Source organism: Pelodiscus sinensis, unplaced genomic scaffold (assembly GCF_049634645.1).
Source record: "Pelodiscus sinensis isolate JC-2024 unplaced genomic scaffold, ASM4963464v1 ctg187, whole genome shotgun sequence".
Classification (NCBI taxonomy): Eukaryota; Metazoa; Chordata; order Testudines; family Trionychidae; genus Pelodiscus; species Pelodiscus sinensis.
The window spans coordinates 125,074-141,888 of record NW_027465877.1 but is presented as its reverse complement, the minus strand read 5'-3'; the positions used below and the strand labels follow the sequence as shown (position 1 = coordinate 141,888).

Genomic DNA, 16,815 nt, shown 5'->3' with positions numbered 1-16,815 from the left:
GCACTGGGCCCCTGGGTGCTGCAGGGGCTGGGGGGGGCAGGGGCTGTCCCTTTGGGGGGCTGCTCCCTCCTGGCCGGGGGGGCGGGGGGGGGGGCTGGTACCTTTTCTTGGCAATCTCATTCTGCCGCTTCACCTTCTCCTCCTCGAACTCCGGATGTTCCTCACCCCGATCTCCCGGCAGAACTCCTCGAACACCTCGTCCTCCACCTGGGGGGTGTCAGACACTGGCTGGGGGCGACCCTCCCCCCACCCTGACACCCCTCCTGGGCCCAGGATACCAACCCAGCACCACCCCAGGAGCCCAGCAGCCACCCCGCGAGGCAGCAGGGATGTACTGCAGGGCCCCCCCAACCCACAGCCCCGCCCCCCCGCAGGGCCCGCGCCCCCCCAACCCACAGCCCCGCCCCCCCGCAGGGCCCGCGTCCCCCCAACCCACAGCCCCGCCCCCCGCAGGGCCCGCGTCCCCCCAACCCACAGCCCCGCCCCCCGCAGGGCCCGCGTCCCCCCAACCCACAGCCCCGCCCAGCCCCCCCGCAGGGCCCGCGTCCCCCCAACCCACAGCCCCGCCCCCCCCGCAGGGCCCGCGTCCCCCCAACCCGCAGCCCCGCCCCCCCGCAGGGCCCGCGTCCCCCCAACCCACAGCCCCGCCCCCCCGCAGGGCCTGCGTCCCCTCAACCCACAGCCGCCCGCCCCCCCGTAGGGCCCCGCGTCCCCCCCCACACACAGCCCAGCCCAGCCCAGCCCCCCCGCAGGGCCCGCGTCCCCCCCAACACACAGCCCAGCCCAGCCCCCCCGCAGGGCCCGCGTCCCCCCCACACACAGCCCAGCCCAGCCCCCCCGCAGGGCCCGCGTCCCCCCCCACACACAGCCCAGCCCAGCCCCCCCCCCGCAGGGCCCGCGCTCCCCCCAACACACAGCCCAGCCCAGCCCAGCCCCCCCGCAGGGCCCGCGTCCCCCCCACACACAGCCCAGCCCAGCCCCCCCGCAGGGCCCGCGTCCCCCCCCACACACAGCCCAGCCCAGCCCAGCCAGCCCCCCGCAGGGCCCGCGTCCCCCCCCAACACACAGCGCTCCACTGTCTGATCTCTGACGGTCACGGGAGCAGGCCCGGTGGAGCGCAGCCGGCACAGCGCACTGCATGGGGCAGGCCGAGAGAGGCCACACGGACCCCCCCCCCCCCCCCCCCCGCGTTGCAGCAGGCGCCAGGCAGAGGCCTGGACCCCGCCCCCCAGGCTCACCTGGTTCATCTTCTCCTTGAGATCCTTCATCTCCCGCTCCCGGCTCTGGATGATTCGTTTGATGTCGTTGATGCGGGGCCCGAAGTTGGCCAGTTCACTCTCCAGCTTCGACTTTTCCTGGGGGGGGGGGGGAGGTAAATACCAGCGGGGGGGCTGCCTGCCTGCCCCCAGCCACCTCCAGCTCCCTCTTCTGCCCCGGTCCTGTCCCCTCCCACCCAGCAGCCTCCGCCCCACCCCAGCAGCTTCCCCCCCAGGACCTTTTACAGCCCCACCCCCCACCCGAGAGGCATCTGTCCTGTCCCCCCGCCCGGAACAGATGCCTGGGAGCCCCCCAGGAAGGGGCGTGGGGGGGTCACTCCGCTGTACCTGGAGGTTCAGGGCCAGGTGCCGGGTCTTGGTCTGTTCCAAGTCGCTCTGGGAATATTTCAGCCGCATCTGCAGGCCGTGGGCCTGGGACTGGACCTGCCGCAGCTCCGCCTCCTTGCGCTTGGCCTTCATTTGCTCCTGAGGCGGGAGGGAGGGGTTACCAGCAGCCGGGGCACAGCTGCACGGACCCCCCGCCCCCCTCCCTGCACGGAGCCCAGCCCCCCCCCCCCAGCACGGACACCCAGCCCCCCCTCCCAGCAACGGACCCCCAGCCCCCCTCACCTTCAGCTCCTCCGTCAGCCTCTCCTTCTTCTCCTTCAGCTTGTCCACGGCCTTCTCGTCCCAGCGCCGGGCCTTGGCCTTCAGGTCGCTGGCGCCGCCGGAGATCACCCCCGACTTCTGGAAGAGCGTGCCGTCCAGGGCGACCGTTCTGGGGGGCGAAGGCGCGGCGGGTCAGGGCAGGCAGCGTGGGGGGGCGCGACCCTGGCGCCCTGGGCCCTAGAGATCACCATGCGGCGCGCTCCGGGCCCCGCCCCTTCCGGGAGCTCCTCCCCCATCCCTGCCCGGGGCTGGGAGTGGCTGTTGGTTCCCCTGGCAGGGGCCGGGCTAGATGCTGGAGAGCGAGGGCTCCAGTGACCCGCAGCCGGGGTCTGCACTGAGCCGGGGCCAGGCTCACCTTGTGCCTCTGGTGGCCCCCGAAGGCGATGCGCCGGGCGTCCTCCACGTTGTCGCACACCAGGCGTTCCGCAGGCGTACTGCAGGGCCTTCTTGATGTGGGGCGGCTCGTAGCGGATCACGTCGATCACCAGCTTGGCCCCCTTCAGCTCCCGCAGCTTCTCGTCCGTGGGCTTCACCTGGGCGGGCAGAGCGCGGGTGAGGGGCGGGGGGCGTCGCCCAGCTGCCCTGGCAAACGGGCGCCCAGGCACCTGGGTTTAAGGGAGGCTGTCCGGGGGGGGGGGGGGGGTTTGTCCTGCTCAGCTGGCTTGAGAGAATTTGGGGGGTTAATAACTGTGAAGGCGAAGAGCGAGGGCGATTTGGAAACACCCCCCAGCACTTTGATTTCATTCACTGAAATCGTCCCCGTCGGGCCGGGCCACGAGGGGAGAGCCACGTTTTCAGCCATTTCCCGCCGCGCAGGCGACTTGGGGACGCCCACCCGGATGCGGCTTTCTGAGCCCCCGGGCGCGGGTCGGCCACCCCAAGGCACCCGCAGCGGACGGCCTGAGATCAAACTGCCGCGGCTCCTGGCTCGGCCGAGATGGAAACTTCCACCGAGGGCTGGCAAGAGCTTTGGCGAATGGGGGCGTCATCCCCAACGGTCTGGGCGCACTGGAGAAATGGTCGGAGGTCAACAGGCTGAAGTTTAACAAGGACCAAGGCAAAGGGCTCCACTTAGGAAGGACCAATCCGTGTCACACACAGAACAGGAAGCGACGGTCTAGGGAGGGGTCCTGCAGAAAGGGATCTAGGGGTCAGAGCAAACGCGATGGATCAACGGGAGCGCTGTGAGCCGACGCGCGGAGTCGTTCTCCCGCTCTGCTCTGCGCTGGTCAGGGCCTCCGCTGGAGGACTGTCCCCAGTTCTGGGCACCACGGTTCAAGGAAGACGTGGAGACATTGGAGAAAGTCCAGAGAAGAGCAACAAGACTGGCCGGAGCTAGGAGGGGAGGCTGAAAGAACTGGGCTGGTTCCGTTTGGAAAGGAGCCGGCTGAGAGGGGACGTGAGCAGTTTTCAGGGATCGGAAAGGGTGCCACAGGGAGGAGGGAGAAAAATGGTTCCTCTGTCCCGTCCTCAGAGGCCCAAGGAGCAAGGGGCTTGAACTGCAGCCAGGGAGGTTGAGGCTGGACATCAGGAGACACGTCCTGCCTGTCAGGGGGGTGACACACTGGGATAAGTTGCCTGGGGGTTGTGGAATCTCCGTCCCTGGAGACATTGAAGAGCAGGTTGGACAGACGCCTGCCAGCGACGGACTAGACGGTGCCTGGTCCTGCCTGGACTCGACCTCGCGAGGTCCCTTCCCGCTCTAGGATTCTGAGATGGAATCAGTGTGGGGGGGCAGGCAGCAAGCTGCAGACACCCCAGAGGTGAGCAGCGGGTCAGCGCCGCCAATGCCAGAGGCGTCAGAGGGAATGGACAGGACAGGCCAACGCTGCAGAGATCCATCCTGCAGCGGTGAGTTCCACAGGCCAACGCGTGCTGGGCAAATCCTTCTCTCGTGTGCGCTAAGCCGCTGCCTCTTCAGCCCCTCGGTGACCCCTGGGCCTGGGGGTCTGGGTGGGGGGAGCGACTCATTCCCTGCCCCCTCCCGCCCTGCCCCTCCCAGCCAGCTCTTCTCCAGCTTCTCGCCCCCCCCGCTGCCAACTGGCCGCCTCCCGCTGTGGCCCGGTTCGGCCTCTTTTCCGCCCCGAGCGCGGGCGGCTGCATTCCAGCCCCGCGGCGCGAGGGGATTTCCCGCCCCCGCGGCCGAGCGAACCCGCAGCGGCTCCGGGCTGCGACCCACCTCCAGGTAGTCCAGGGGCAGGAAGGTCTCCGGCTCGCCCCGCTGCTCCTTGATGTACTGGATGCAGTCGCGGCCCGTCTTCTCCGAGTCCACGATGATGGCGTCCATGTTCTTGCCCAGCACCTTGGTGACGGCGATTTGGTATTTCTTCTGCGTGGGCTGGCAGAGGTCGATGAGCCGCCCGTACTGCGCAGGGGGGCAGGGCGTGAGCGGGGCAGGGACCCCCGGCGCCGTGCCCCCCCCCCGGTCCCAGCCCCCCACGCACCACGGAGCCGGGGTAGAGGCGCTTGATGCTCTCCATGATCTCGGCCTTGCGCTGCTGGCGGCTGTTCTCCTGGCGGTCGATGCGGGCGTCCCCCAGCTGCTCCATCACCTGGTTCAGCTCCTTGTTGATCTCGTCGATGCGCCGCTTGGCCAGCTCCACCTCCTCCGTCAGCTCCCCCTCCAGCTTCTTCTGCTCCTCCAGCGACTGCCTGCGCGGCGCGGGGGGGTGAGTGCGCAGGGGCCGTGCCGCTGGGACCGGGGGGCCTCCCCCCCGCCTGGCACATTACCCTGTGCCGAGGGAGATCGCCCTCCCCGCCAACGCCCATCGCCACCCACGCACCCAGCACCCGCCTGGCACCCACCTGCACCCCACCAGTGCCCAGGGAGATCACCCTCCCCGCCAACACCCATCGCCACCCACGCACCCAGCACCCGCCTGGCACCCACCTGCACCCCACCAGTGCCCAGGGAGATCACCCTCCCCGCCAACGCCCATCGCCACCCACGCACCCAGCACCCGCCTGGCACCCACCTGCACCCCACCAGTGCCCAGGGAGATCACCCTCCCCGCCAACGCCCATCGCCACCCACGCACCCAGCACCCGCCTGGCACCCACCTGCACCCCACCAGTGCCCAGGGAGATCACCCTCCCCGCCAACACCCATCGCCACCCACGCACCCAGCACCTGCCTGGCACCCACCTGCACCCCACCAGTGCCCAGGGAGATCACCCTCCCCGCCAACGCCCATCGCCACCCACGCACCCAGCACCCGCCTGGCACCCACCTGCACCCCACCAGTGCCCAGGGAGATCGCCCTCCCTGCCAACGCCCATCGCCACCCACGCACCCAGCACCCGCCTGGCACCCACCTGCACCCCACCAGTGCCCAGGGAGATCACCCTCCCCGCCAACACCCATCGCCACCCACGCACCCAGCACCTGCCTGGCACCCACCTGCACCACCCCACCAGTGCCCAGGGAGAGCGCTCCCCTGCCAGACACCCACTGCCCCCCGCCCTCCCCACTCACCGCCCTCCGTGCCCGGCCCCGACTGCCACTGGAGAGCACCCCCATGCCAACTACCTGCCCTGCTCCCTGCAGCATGGCGCCCCCAGGATCCACTGCCGTGGGAACTGGTCCCCCTAGTGCTGGGCCCTGAAAGAACCAAGGGAGAGCCCCCCCGGCCCGGCGTACTTGCTGGTAGCGATGTACTCCTCCAGCTTCTCAATCCGCTTCTGGTTCTCCTCGATCTCCCGCAGCTTCTGCTTGATCTTGGCCTGGGGGGGCAGGAGCATGAGACGGACGCACAGATGGCAGGACGGGGGGAGGGACAGACACTGGCGAAGGGTCCCAGCAGCAGTGAGGGGCACGGATGGGCGGTGGGGGGGGAGCAGGAGCTGGCGGGGGTCACAGATGGGTGGCACCGGGGAGGCCCAGGCTGCCAAGAGAGGAAATTGGTCTCACCTCGGTCTCCACTTTCTTCCTCTCCTCCAGGTCCAGCCGGTCCTGATCCGCTTTCTGGTCCCGGTTAAACTTCTCCAGCTCCTGGGCCAGCGTGGCAGCTCTCTTGCTGGCCTCCTCCTTCAGCCGGTGGTACTTCTTCACCTGCGGGGCGGAGGAGAACAGGCGGGCCACAGCCTCAATCCCCAGCTGCTCTCAGCTGCAGACACCTCTGGGGCGGAGCGCTGGGGACCAGCCGCACACAACGCTGCCCAGGGCCGGCTCGCCTGGCGCGGATGGATAACCTGTTCTGGGGCGGAGCGCTGGGGACCAGCCGCACACAACACTGCCCAGGGCCGGCTCGCCTGGCGCGGATGGATAACCTGTTCTGGGGCGGAGCGCTGGGGACCAGCCACACACAACGCTGCCCAGGTCCAGCTCGCCTGGCGCGGATGGATAACCTGTTCTGGGGTGGAGCGCTGGGGACCAGCCGCACACAACGCTGCCCAGGGCCGGCTCGCCTGGCGCGGATGGATAACCTGTTCTGGGGCGGAGCGCTGGGGACCAGCCGCACACAACGCTGCCCAGGGCCGGCTCGCCTGGCGCGGATGGATAACCTGTTCTGGGGTGGAGCGCTGGGGACCAGCCGCACACAACGCTGCCCAGGGCCGGCTCGCCTGGCGCGGATGGATAACCTGTTCTGGGGTGGAGCGCTGGGGACCAGCCGCACACAACGCTGCCCAGGGCCGGCTCGCCTGGCGCGGATGGATAACCTGTTCTGGGGCGGAGCGCTGGGGACCAGCCGCACACAACGCTGCCCAGGGCCGGCTCGCCTGGCGCGGATGGATAACCTGTTCTGGGGCGGAGCGCTGGGGACCAGCCGCACACAACGCTGCCCAGGGCTGGCACGCCTGGCGCGGATGGATAACCTGTTCTGGGGTGGAGCGCTGGGGACCAGCCGCACACAACGCTGCCCAGGGCTGGCACGCCTGGCGCGGATGGATAACCTGTTCTGGGGTGGAGCGCTGGGGACCAGCCGCACACAACGCTGCCCAGGGCCGGCTCGCCTGGCGCGGATGGATAACCTGTTCTGGGGCGGAGCGCTGGGGACCAGCAATGCCACTCATTTTGGACAAGGGTTGAGGAGAATTTCTGTCTCCAACTGCGACTGCAGCTCCCCGGAAAGGCGGCAGCCGGACCCGCGCAGAGCCGGGCGGGGGCTCCCCGGAAAGGCGGCAGCCGGACCCGCGCAGAGCCAGGCGGGGGCTCCCCGGAAAGGCGGCAGCCAGACCCGCGCAGAGCCGGGCGGGAGGCTCCCCGGAAAGGCGGCAGCCGGACCCGCGCAGAGCCGGGCGGGAGGCTCCCCGGAAAGGCGGCAGCCAGACCCGCGCAGAGCCGGGCGGGGGCTCCCCGGAAAGGCGGCAGCCAGACCCGCGCAGAGCCGGGCGGGGGGCTCCCCGGAAAGGAGGCAGCCGGACCCGCGCAGAGCCGGGCGGGGGGCTCCCCGGAAAGGCGGCAGCCAGACCCGCGCAGAGCCGGGCGGGAGGCTCCCCGGAAAGGCGGCAGCCGGACCCGCGCAGAGCCGGGCGGGAGGCTCCCCGGAAAGGCGGCAGCCAGACCCGCGCAGAGCCGGGCGGGGGGCTCCCCGGAAAGGCGGCAGCCGGACCCGCGCAGAGCCGGGCGGGGGGCTCCCCGGAAAGGCGGCAGCCGGACCCGCGCAGAGCCGGGCGGGAGGCTCCCCGGAAAGGCGGCAGCCGGACCCGCGCAGAGCCGGGCGGGAGGCTCCCCGGAAAGGCGGCAGCCGGACCCGCGCAGAGCCGGGCGGGAGGCTCCCCGGAAAGGCGGCAGCCAGACCCGCGCAGAGCCGGGCGGGAGGCTCCCCGGAAAGGCGGCAGCCGGACCCGCGCAGAGCCGGGCGGGAGGCTCCCCGGAAAGGCGGCAGCCAGACCCGCGCAGAGCCGGGCGGGAGGCTCCCCGGAAAGGCGGCAGCCAGACCCGCGCAGAGCCGGGCGGGAGGCTCCCCGGAAAGGCGGCAGCCGGACCCGCGCAGAGCCAGGCGGGGGGCTCCCCGGAAAGGAGGCAGCCAGACCCGCGCAGAGCCGGGCGGGAGGCTCCCCGGAAAGGCGGCAGCCAGACCCGCGCAGAGCCAGGCGGGGGGCTCCCCGGAAAGGCGGCAGCCAGACCCGCGCAGAGCCGGGCGGGGGCTCCCCGGAAAGGCGGCAGCCGGACCCGCGCAGAGCCGGGCGGGGGCTCCCCGGAAAGGCGGCAGCCAGACCCGCGCAGAGCCGGGCGGGAGGCTCCCCGGAAAGGCGGCAGCCGGACCCGCGCAGAGCCGGGCGGGAGGCTCCCCGGAAAGGCGGCAGCCGGACCCGCGCAGAGCCAGGCGGGGGGCTCCCCGGAAAGGCGGCAGCCAGACCCGCGCAGAGCCGGGCGGGGGCTCCCCGGAAAGGCGGCAGCCGGACCCGCGCAGAGCCGGGCGGGGGGCTCCCCGGAAAGGCGGCAGCCGGACCCGCGCAGAGCCGGGCGGGAGGCTCCCCGGAAAGGCGGCAGCCGGACCCGCGCAGAGCCGGGCGGGAGGCTCCCCGGAAAGGCGGCAGCCAGACCCGCGCAGAGCCGGGCGGGAGGCTCCCCGGAAAGGCGGCAGCCGGACCCGCGCAGAGCCGGGCGGGGGGCTCCCCGGAAAGGCGGCAGCCAGACCCGCGCAGAGCCGGGCGGGAGGCTCCCCGGAAAGGCGGCAGCCGGACCCGCGCAGAGCCGGGCGGGGGCTCCCCGGAAAGGCGGCAGCCGGACCCGCGCAGAGCCGGGCGGGGGGCTCCCCGGAAAGGCGGCAGCCGGACCCGCGCAGAGCCGGGCGGGGGGCTCCCCGGAAAGGCGGCAGCCGGACCCGCGCAGAGCCGGGCGGGAGGCTCCCCGGAAAGGAGGCAGCCAGACCCGCGCAGAGCCGGGCGGGAGGCTCCCCGGAAAGGCGGCAGCCGGACCCGCGCAGAGCCGGGCGGGGGGCTCCCCGGAAAGGCGGCAGCCAGACCCGCGCAGAGCCGGGCGGGGGGCTCCCCGGAAAGGCGGCAGCCGGACCCGCGCAGAGCCGGGCGGGGGGCTCCCCGGAAAGGCGGCAGCCGGACCCGCGCAGAGCCGGGCGGGGGGCTCCCCGGAAAGGCGGCAGCCAGACCCGCGCAGAGCCGGGCGGGGGGCTCCCCGGAAAGGAGGCAGCCGGACCCGCGCAGAGCCGGGCGGGGGGCTCCCCGGAAAGGCGGCAGCCGGACCCGCGCAGAGCCGGGCGGGGGGCTCCCCGGAAAGGCGGCAGCCGGACCCGCGCAGAGCCGGGCGGGGGGCTCCCCGGAAAGGCGGCAGCCGGACCCGCGCAGAGCCGGGCGGGGGCTCCCCGGAAAGGCGGCAGCCAGACCCGCGCAGAGCCGGGCGGGAGGCTCCCCGGAAAGGCGGCAGCCAGACCCGCGCAGAGCCGGGCGGGGGGCTCCCCGGAAAGGCGGCAGCCGGACCCGCGCAGAGCCGGGCGGGGGGCTCCCCGGAAAGGCGGCAGCCGGACCCGCACAGAGCCGGGCGGGGGGCTCCCCGGAAAGGCGGCAGCCGGACCCGCGCAGAGCCAGGCGGGGGGCTCCCCGGAAAGGCGGCAGCCAGACCCGCGCAGAGCCGGGCGGGAGGCTCCCCGGAAAGGCGGCAGCCGGACCCGCGCAGAGCCGGGCGGGAGGCTCCCCGGAAAGGCGGCAGCCGGACCCGCGCAGAGCCGGGCGGGAGGCTCCCCGGGTCTGGCTCACAGCGCCCCGGTTCTTCAGCCCAGAGGGACACTGGCTAGTTCTGCACCCAGCGTGGTCGTGCCCCAGCCCCTCACGTAAAAGCATCTTAAGCATCAGCCACAGGCAGCCCCGCCTCGTACCTGGTTCTCCTCCAGGGTGAGGTCTCGCCCCTGGCTCTGGCTCTCCTCCTCCATGCGCTCCTCGAACTCCTGCCGCGCCTTCTCCACCGACAGCATCTCCTTCTCCAGCTCGTCCATGTCGCCCTTGCGCTTCTTGTACTGCTTCTGGGCGTTCTGCAGGGACTTCTTGGCCGCCTCCAGCTTCTTGATCTTGTGGGAGGTGTTCTCCTTGGCTTTGATGTACTGCGGCCGCTTCTGGTTCAGCTCCGAGTCCTTCTCCCTGGGATGGGGGGACACGACGAGTTCCAGATCCCAGCCTGCTCAGCCGTGACCCCAGGGTCCTAGGCCATCCAACCTGCACAGCCCTCCTGCTCCGCTCAGACCACAGTGCTTCTAAAGTGTCCGTCTAGGCTGTCCTAGACAAGCCAACGTACGCAGCGTCACCTACTGACGCGAAATCACCACGTTTCTAGGCTGTGCAGTGTTCTAGGCCACCCAACCTAGACAGCGTCACCTACTGACGCGAAATCACCACGTTTCTAGGCTGTGCAGTGTTCTAGGCCGCCCAACCTAGACGGCGTCACCTACTCATGCGAAATCACCACGTTTCTAGGCTGTGCAGTGTTCTAGGCCGCCCAACCTAGACAGCGTCACCTACTGACGCGAAATCACCACGTTTCTAGGCTGTGCAGTGTTCTAGGCCGCCCAACCTAGACGGCGTCACCTACTCATGCGAAATCACCACGTTTCTAGGCTGTGCAGTGTTCTAGGCCGCCCAACCTAGACGGCGTCACCTACTCATGCGAAATCACCACGTTTCTAGGCTGTGCAGTGTTCTAGGCCGCCCAACCTAGACGGCGTCACCTACTCATGCGAAATCACCACGTTTCTAGGCTGTGCAGTGTTCTAGGCCGCCCAACCTAGACAGCGTCACCTACTCATGCGAAATCACCACGTTTCTAGGCTGTGCAGTGTTCTAGGCTGCCCAACCTAGACGGCGTCACCTACTCACGCGAAATCACCACGTTTCTAGGCTGTGCAGTGTTCTAGGCCGCCCAACCTAGACGGCGTCACCTACTCATGCGAAATCACCATGTTTCTAAGTTGTGCACTGTTGTAGGCCGCCCAACCTAGACAGCGTCACCTACTCATGCTACATCATCACCTTTCTAGGTTGTGCAATGTTCTAGTCCGCCCAACCTAGACAGCGTCACCTACCCCATGCGAAATCACCACATTTCTAGGTTGTGCAGTGTTCTACTCCGCCCAACCTAGACAGCGTCACCTACCCCATGCGAAATCACCACATTTCTAGGTTGTGCAGTATTCTAGGCCGCCCAACCTAGACAGTGTCACCTATCCCATGCTACATCACCACGTTTCTAAATTGTGCACTGTTGTAGGCCGCCCAACCTAGACAGCGTCACCTATCCCATGCTACATCACCACGTTTCTAAATTGTGCACTGTTGTAGGCCGCCCAAACTAGACAGCGTCACTTACTCATGCTACATCACCACGTTTCTAGGTTGTGCAGTGTTCTAGGTCACCCAACCTAGACAGCGTCACCTACCCCTTGCGAAATCACCATGTTTTTAGGTTGTGCAGTGTTCTAGGCCGCCCAACCTAGACAGTGTCACCTACCTAAATCAACGATTTAGATATTGGCATAGAAAGGATGCTTATTAAGTCTGCAGATGATCCCAAGCTGGGAGGGGTGGCAAGTGCTTTGGAGAACAGGGTCAGAATTCAAACTGATCTGGGAAAACTGGAGAAATAATCGGAGGGAAATAGGATGAAGTTTAATAAGGACCAATGCAAAGGGCTCCACTTAGGAAGGAACAATCAGCCCCACACACAGAACGGGAAGCGACTGTCTAGGAAGGAGTCCTGCAGAAAGGGATCCAGGGGTCAGAGGGGACCACACATTTTGCTTCTGGGCTGCATGAACAGGAGTGCTGTGAGCAAGACACGAGGAGTCGTTCTTCCGCTGTATGTGCTGGTCGGGCCTCAGCTGGAGGAGTGTCCCCCGTTCTGGGCACCACATTTCAAGGAAGATGTGGAGACATTGGAGAAGGTCCAGAGAAGAGCAGCAAGACCGATGGCCGGTCTAGAGAACGAGCTAGGAGGGGAGGCTGAAAGAACTGGGCTTGTATAGTTTGGAAAGGAGTGGACTGAGGGGGGCATGAGAATGGTCTCCAGGTATTTAAAGGGTGTCAAAAGGAAGACGGAGAAAAATTGTTCCCCTTGGCCTCTGAGGACAGGACAAGAAGCAATGGGCTTGAACTGCAGCAAGGACGGTTTAGGTCGGACATTAGGAAAATCTTCCTGTCGGGGGTGACACACTGGGATAAATTGCCTGGGGGGCTGTGGAATCCCCATCTCTGGAGATCTGGAAGAGCAGTTTGGACACACGCCTGTCAGGGATGCTCTAGACGGTGCTTGGGCCTGCTGCGAGGCCACGGGGCTGGACTCAATAACATCTCAAGTCCCTTCCAGCTCTAGTGCTCGGTGATTCTACCGCCTGCTAAATCACCACGTTTCTAGATCATCTCTGGACAGCATCATCTCGCTCACCGGCTCTCACCAGCCATAGACGCTGTGCTTGGCCACCCAGGCGAAATACGGTCACCTCCGGGCCCTGAGCGCGAGACGCCACCCAGCTAGCAAATAGGACCCCGCCTTGTCCTGGATCATTTTGTTTCTAGTGTTTATTTTCATACAACAAAAGGCTACGCAACCTAGTGTGGCCTACTCAGTTCTAGATCACCTCACTCTAGAGCGGTCTTCTCAACCCAGGGCTCAGTGAGATCTCTATTACAGCAATATAATAATACAGTCATATCCGTTCTGCGGGTGCGGCCCACATACTAGAGAGAGCGCTGCATGTGCGGCCGACAGTTCTAGAGATGACATTCCTATTACTCTAGACCATCCTACCCAGCCAGGTGCACCTGACATGCTGCAGATCAATGTTTCTGGAGTCCAAATCCATCCTGTTCTAAGCCACCCAACCCAGACAGCCTGTTCTAAACCCTGGTTTTCTAGAGGTTTGCCGGAGTGTCATTCTAGAGCACGCGCTGCAGACAGCATTACCAATCTGATTCTCAAGGGCACATCCAAACAGCTACGGATCATCCAATCTAGACAGTGTTACATGCCGCATTGTGCATAACCTTGTTCTAGAGCATGCTGCTTCGGGTCCTCCACTTCATCGTTCACCCACATACCTGCACCCCCACTTCCTGGTCTAGAGCGGCCATGATTCTAGAAGGGACCACCACCGCCACCCTCATTCTAGAACACGCCCCATTCCAGAATAACCTCCGTACCCGTTCGACACCGTACTGATGCTGAACGAGTCTGACCCAACCTCCCCTTATTCTAGGCAACGCTCAGTTCCAGATCGCACCACGGGGAGCAGTCACCACTCCACCGCACCTCCTCACCTCACTGCAACCCAATTCCGTTCTAGACGGCGACGCCAACCTGCTGGCTCCAGCCTCACTCCCACACCCTCAGCTCTAGACCCAGTTCCCTTCAGAACGACACCAAGCTGCCCAAATCCGAACCGGTATTCCCTCGCTCTGGACAGGGCTCCTGAGTGGATCACACCCTCCCCTTTCCCACCCACAGCACATTCTAGATTAAGCCCTGCCCTCCCGTGTTAGAGTGCGGCCCTACCCCCGCTCCTGGCCCAGCGAATCACAACGCTTCCTGAGCGCAGCCTCGCGTTCTGCCATCTCACTCCCGTTCTAGAAGGCCCTCCATGTAGCGCCACACCCCATTCTAGAGCCCAGCCACCGTCTGTCCTAATGCGCCTCTTAATTCTGGAGCACAGCCGGCCAGGCTTTCTAGTGTAACCCTGGGTTCTAGAGTGCAGCCCACACCCGCTCACGCTCCAGAACAAAACCTCTCCTTCCCGCCTGATGTGCAGCCCCTCCTGTAGACCTAGAAGGGGAAGGGCCATTCTGGAATGCAGGTGGTCTAGAGCCCGGCTCTGGTTCTAGAGGTCCTGTTTGGCCGTGCACGAATCCAAGAAGCATCCCTCCTCCAGGTCTAGGCCACAAGAGCATCTCCTGGTTCCCAGCCCTGCTCCGGGCACGGTCCCCTCCCGCGCCAGCACCCACACCGGCCTCACTTGATCTCCTTCTCGATCTGCTGCTGCTCCCTCATCATCTTGCCCAGCTCCTTCTTCTTGTCCTTGAGCTCGTCCTCCACCCTGTCCATGCGCTTCTTGTCCTTGTCAATCTCCTTGTTCTTGGAGCCCAGCTCCTTGTTCAGCTTCTCGATCTCCGCCTCGTTGTGGTACAGCTTGAAGAGCTGCAGCTGGACCTGGGCCCGCACCACCTCGTCCTTCAGGCGCTGGTACCGGTCCGCCTGCCCAAGGGGGATGGGGAGTAAACGCTGGGCCCGGGGGATCCCCCCCACCAGCCCCTCGGAATCCTCGCCCCGCTGCCGCCTGCCCAGGTAAGGGATCCCACAGCCCCGCCCCCACCCCGCCTGCCTTGACCCCCACTCTCCCTCCCTCCCTCCCCACAACCTCACTTTCTTCCTGTGTGCCCAACCTCAGCCGCCTACCCCTCCAGCCCCCGGGGTCTAAGAGGTCCTACTTTGCACATAGCACACAGCTCCTTCCTACCCCCCGCTCCCCAATTCCCACTCAGATCCCCCGCCCACCAGAGCCCCCTCACAACCCCCATCTTCCACCCCGCTCTGGCCAGCCCCACGCCCAGCCACTAGCACCAGCCTGCCCTCCAGCCCCATTTAACCTCTCTGGGCAGCCCCACCAGCTAGAGCCCTCCTACCCCCACAACGCTCAGACACCAGCCCAGCCCCACCTCCCATGCGCCCTGTAACACCACTACCTCCTCCTTGCCCTGGCTCTGTGCCGATCAGCTCTCAGCCCACTCCACGGGCACCCCAGCCCATCTGCAGCCCCCCACCTCCTCCTTCTCCTGCTTGGCCTCCTTGCGCTCGGCGGCGATGTTCTTCTTGCGGTGGTAGTTGAACTGCGTGTCCTCCTCGGCCTTCACCATCTCCTTCTTGCGCTTGTCGTACTCCTGGGCCAGCTCCCCCGAGCGGCTGATCTCCTCAAACAGCGCCGTGCGCTCCTTGGGGTTCTTCATGGCGATGGACTCCACCGCCCCCTGCGGCCAGCGGGACAGGACCGGGTCAGGCCTGGGGACCGGCCCTCCTCCCGCCCAGCCCCACCCGGAGCGGGGAGGTGAAAACGGTTATTCATTCAGCCGCTTTAACTCCCACCTCGTCGCCCGAGCTCCGGCCCCGAGGTCCAGCTCCTAGACCCGCCACGGCCACAGGGTCCTGCCCCCAATCCCGGCGCTCCTGCCCCAGGTATGCCCCAGCCCAACGCAGCTAGCTGCCGCTGCAGGTCCCCAACCGAGGCCAGTGACCCGCTAAAACCTGCTCCCTGGGCCACTTCCCGCTTGGCTGCTCACGTCAGCCCCTCACCTGGAAGACAAGGAAGTTCCTGGCTTTGATGAGGATCCCCAACTTCTCCAGCTCCTCGCTGTACTCGCTCAGCTGCACCACTTTGTTATTGATCTTGTACTCCGACGAGCCCCCTGCAAGAGACGCCGGGGAGTATCGGTCCCTGCCCACGGCACCCGACACACGGTTCGGTGCCCCCCAGGGGGAGACCCCCCCGCCCTGCCGGCCGCGGGAGCCCCGCCCCGGGTCTCACCCACGATGACGCGGGCGAAGGTGCGGTCCTCGGCCCCCTCCTCGGAGTACACCATGCTGACGAAGGCGCGGCTGGCGGCCGGCTTGCCCACGGGCGCCCCATGGATCAGGTCCCGCAGCGTCTTCACCCGCAGGTTGCTCGTCTTCTCGCCCAGCACGAAGCTGATGGCGTCCATGAGGTTCGACTTGCCTGGGGGGGGGGGGGGGGCGGGAGAGGGGGGTTAGCGCCATGGGGCCGGGGCGCTGGGCCGTACCATGCACCTTTCAGGGAGGCTTGTCCCTGGAGAGCACCCTTCCCCTTCCCCCCATGGGGGGTTCCTACACCCCTTGGGTGGGGGGGGTCACTCCATGGACTGGACCATTCCTTAGTGTGGGGGGGCTCATAGGGTCTCACCTGCTCTACCTCTCGTGGGGGGGGTCACTCCATGGACTGGCCATTCCCCAGTGGGGGGGGCTCATAGGGTCTCACCTGCTCTACCTCTCGTGGGGGGGGGTCACTCCATGGACTGGCCCATTCCCCAGTGGGGGGGGCTCATAGGGTCTCACCTGCTCTACCTCTCGTGGGGGGGGGGTCACTCCATGGACTGGCCCATTCCCCAGTGGGGGGGGCTCATAGGGTCTCACCTGCTCTACCTCTCGTGGGGGGGGGGGTCACTCCATGGACTGGCCCATTCCCCAGTGGGGGGGGCTCATAGGGTCTCACCTGCTCTACCTCTCGTGGGGGGGTCACTCCATGGACTGGCCCATTCCCCAGTGGGGGGGGCTCATAGGGTCTCACCTGCTCTACCTCTCGTGGGGGGGGGTCACTCCATAGACTGGCCCATTCCCCAGTGGGGGGTTCCATGGACCGTCCCATCGCCCACCCCCACGGGCCGTACCCCGCGCGCGGGAAAGGGGCTCCCGGGGGGGAGGGATGCGCGGCGCGTACCACCCCCATGAGGGGTCCGTGGAACGTCCCACCCCGTGGGCGGGGCCCTGGGAGCAGGGTTCCATGGACCGCACCACTCGCGGCGGGGGGCCGCGGGCCGTACCACCCCTTACCGGAGCCGTTGGGCCCGATGATGGCGGTGAACCTCCGGAAGGGCCCGATGATTTGCCGCCCCTTGTAAGACTTGAAGTTCTCGATCTCGATCAGCTTGAGGAACCCCATGGCTGGGGCTGCCGGGCCCCGCGGGGGGAGGGGCTACGGTGGCCCGCAGGGGACACGGGACCCGCGGGCGGGCGGGAATCTTGGCTCCCGGGTCGGGCTCAGCCACCCCCCCACAGCCGCCGCGGCCGCTGCTACAGCAAAATCGCGCGAGAGGCGCCACTTCCCGCGAGACCCAGCCCGCCGTGAGGGGCGGGGCGACAGCGGGCTTATTTGCATACAGGACCAGGTGCCTTCCAACGGGGGCCGCTCTCCAGAGCGAGATTTGCATATCTGGCTCCGCCCCC

The 16,815-nt window shown here is 67.3% G+C and overlaps 1 protein-coding gene across 1 annotated transcript; it reads right to left on the bottom strand.

The window, feature by feature from the left end:
* Positions 1-101: 101 nt before the first annotated feature.
* On the bottom strand, positions 102-16,687 carry SMC1A (structural maintenance of chromosomes 1A; the record flags this gene model as incomplete). Its single annotated transcript, XM_075915977.1, is given in 17 exon segments — positions 102-153; positions 156-207; positions 1,239-1,355; positions 1,605-1,742; positions 1,887-2,034; positions 2,261-2,344; positions 2,346-2,458; positions 4,105-4,290; positions 4,370-4,577; positions 5,566-5,648; positions 5,836-5,976; positions 9,701-9,959; positions 13,820-14,058; positions 14,625-14,828; positions 15,151-15,263; positions 15,383-15,571; positions 16,423-16,687. Coding segments are annotated over 17 exon segments (2,435 nt in total), but the record flags the coding sequence as incomplete, so codon positions are not given.
* Positions 16,688-16,815: the final 128 nt, after the last annotated feature.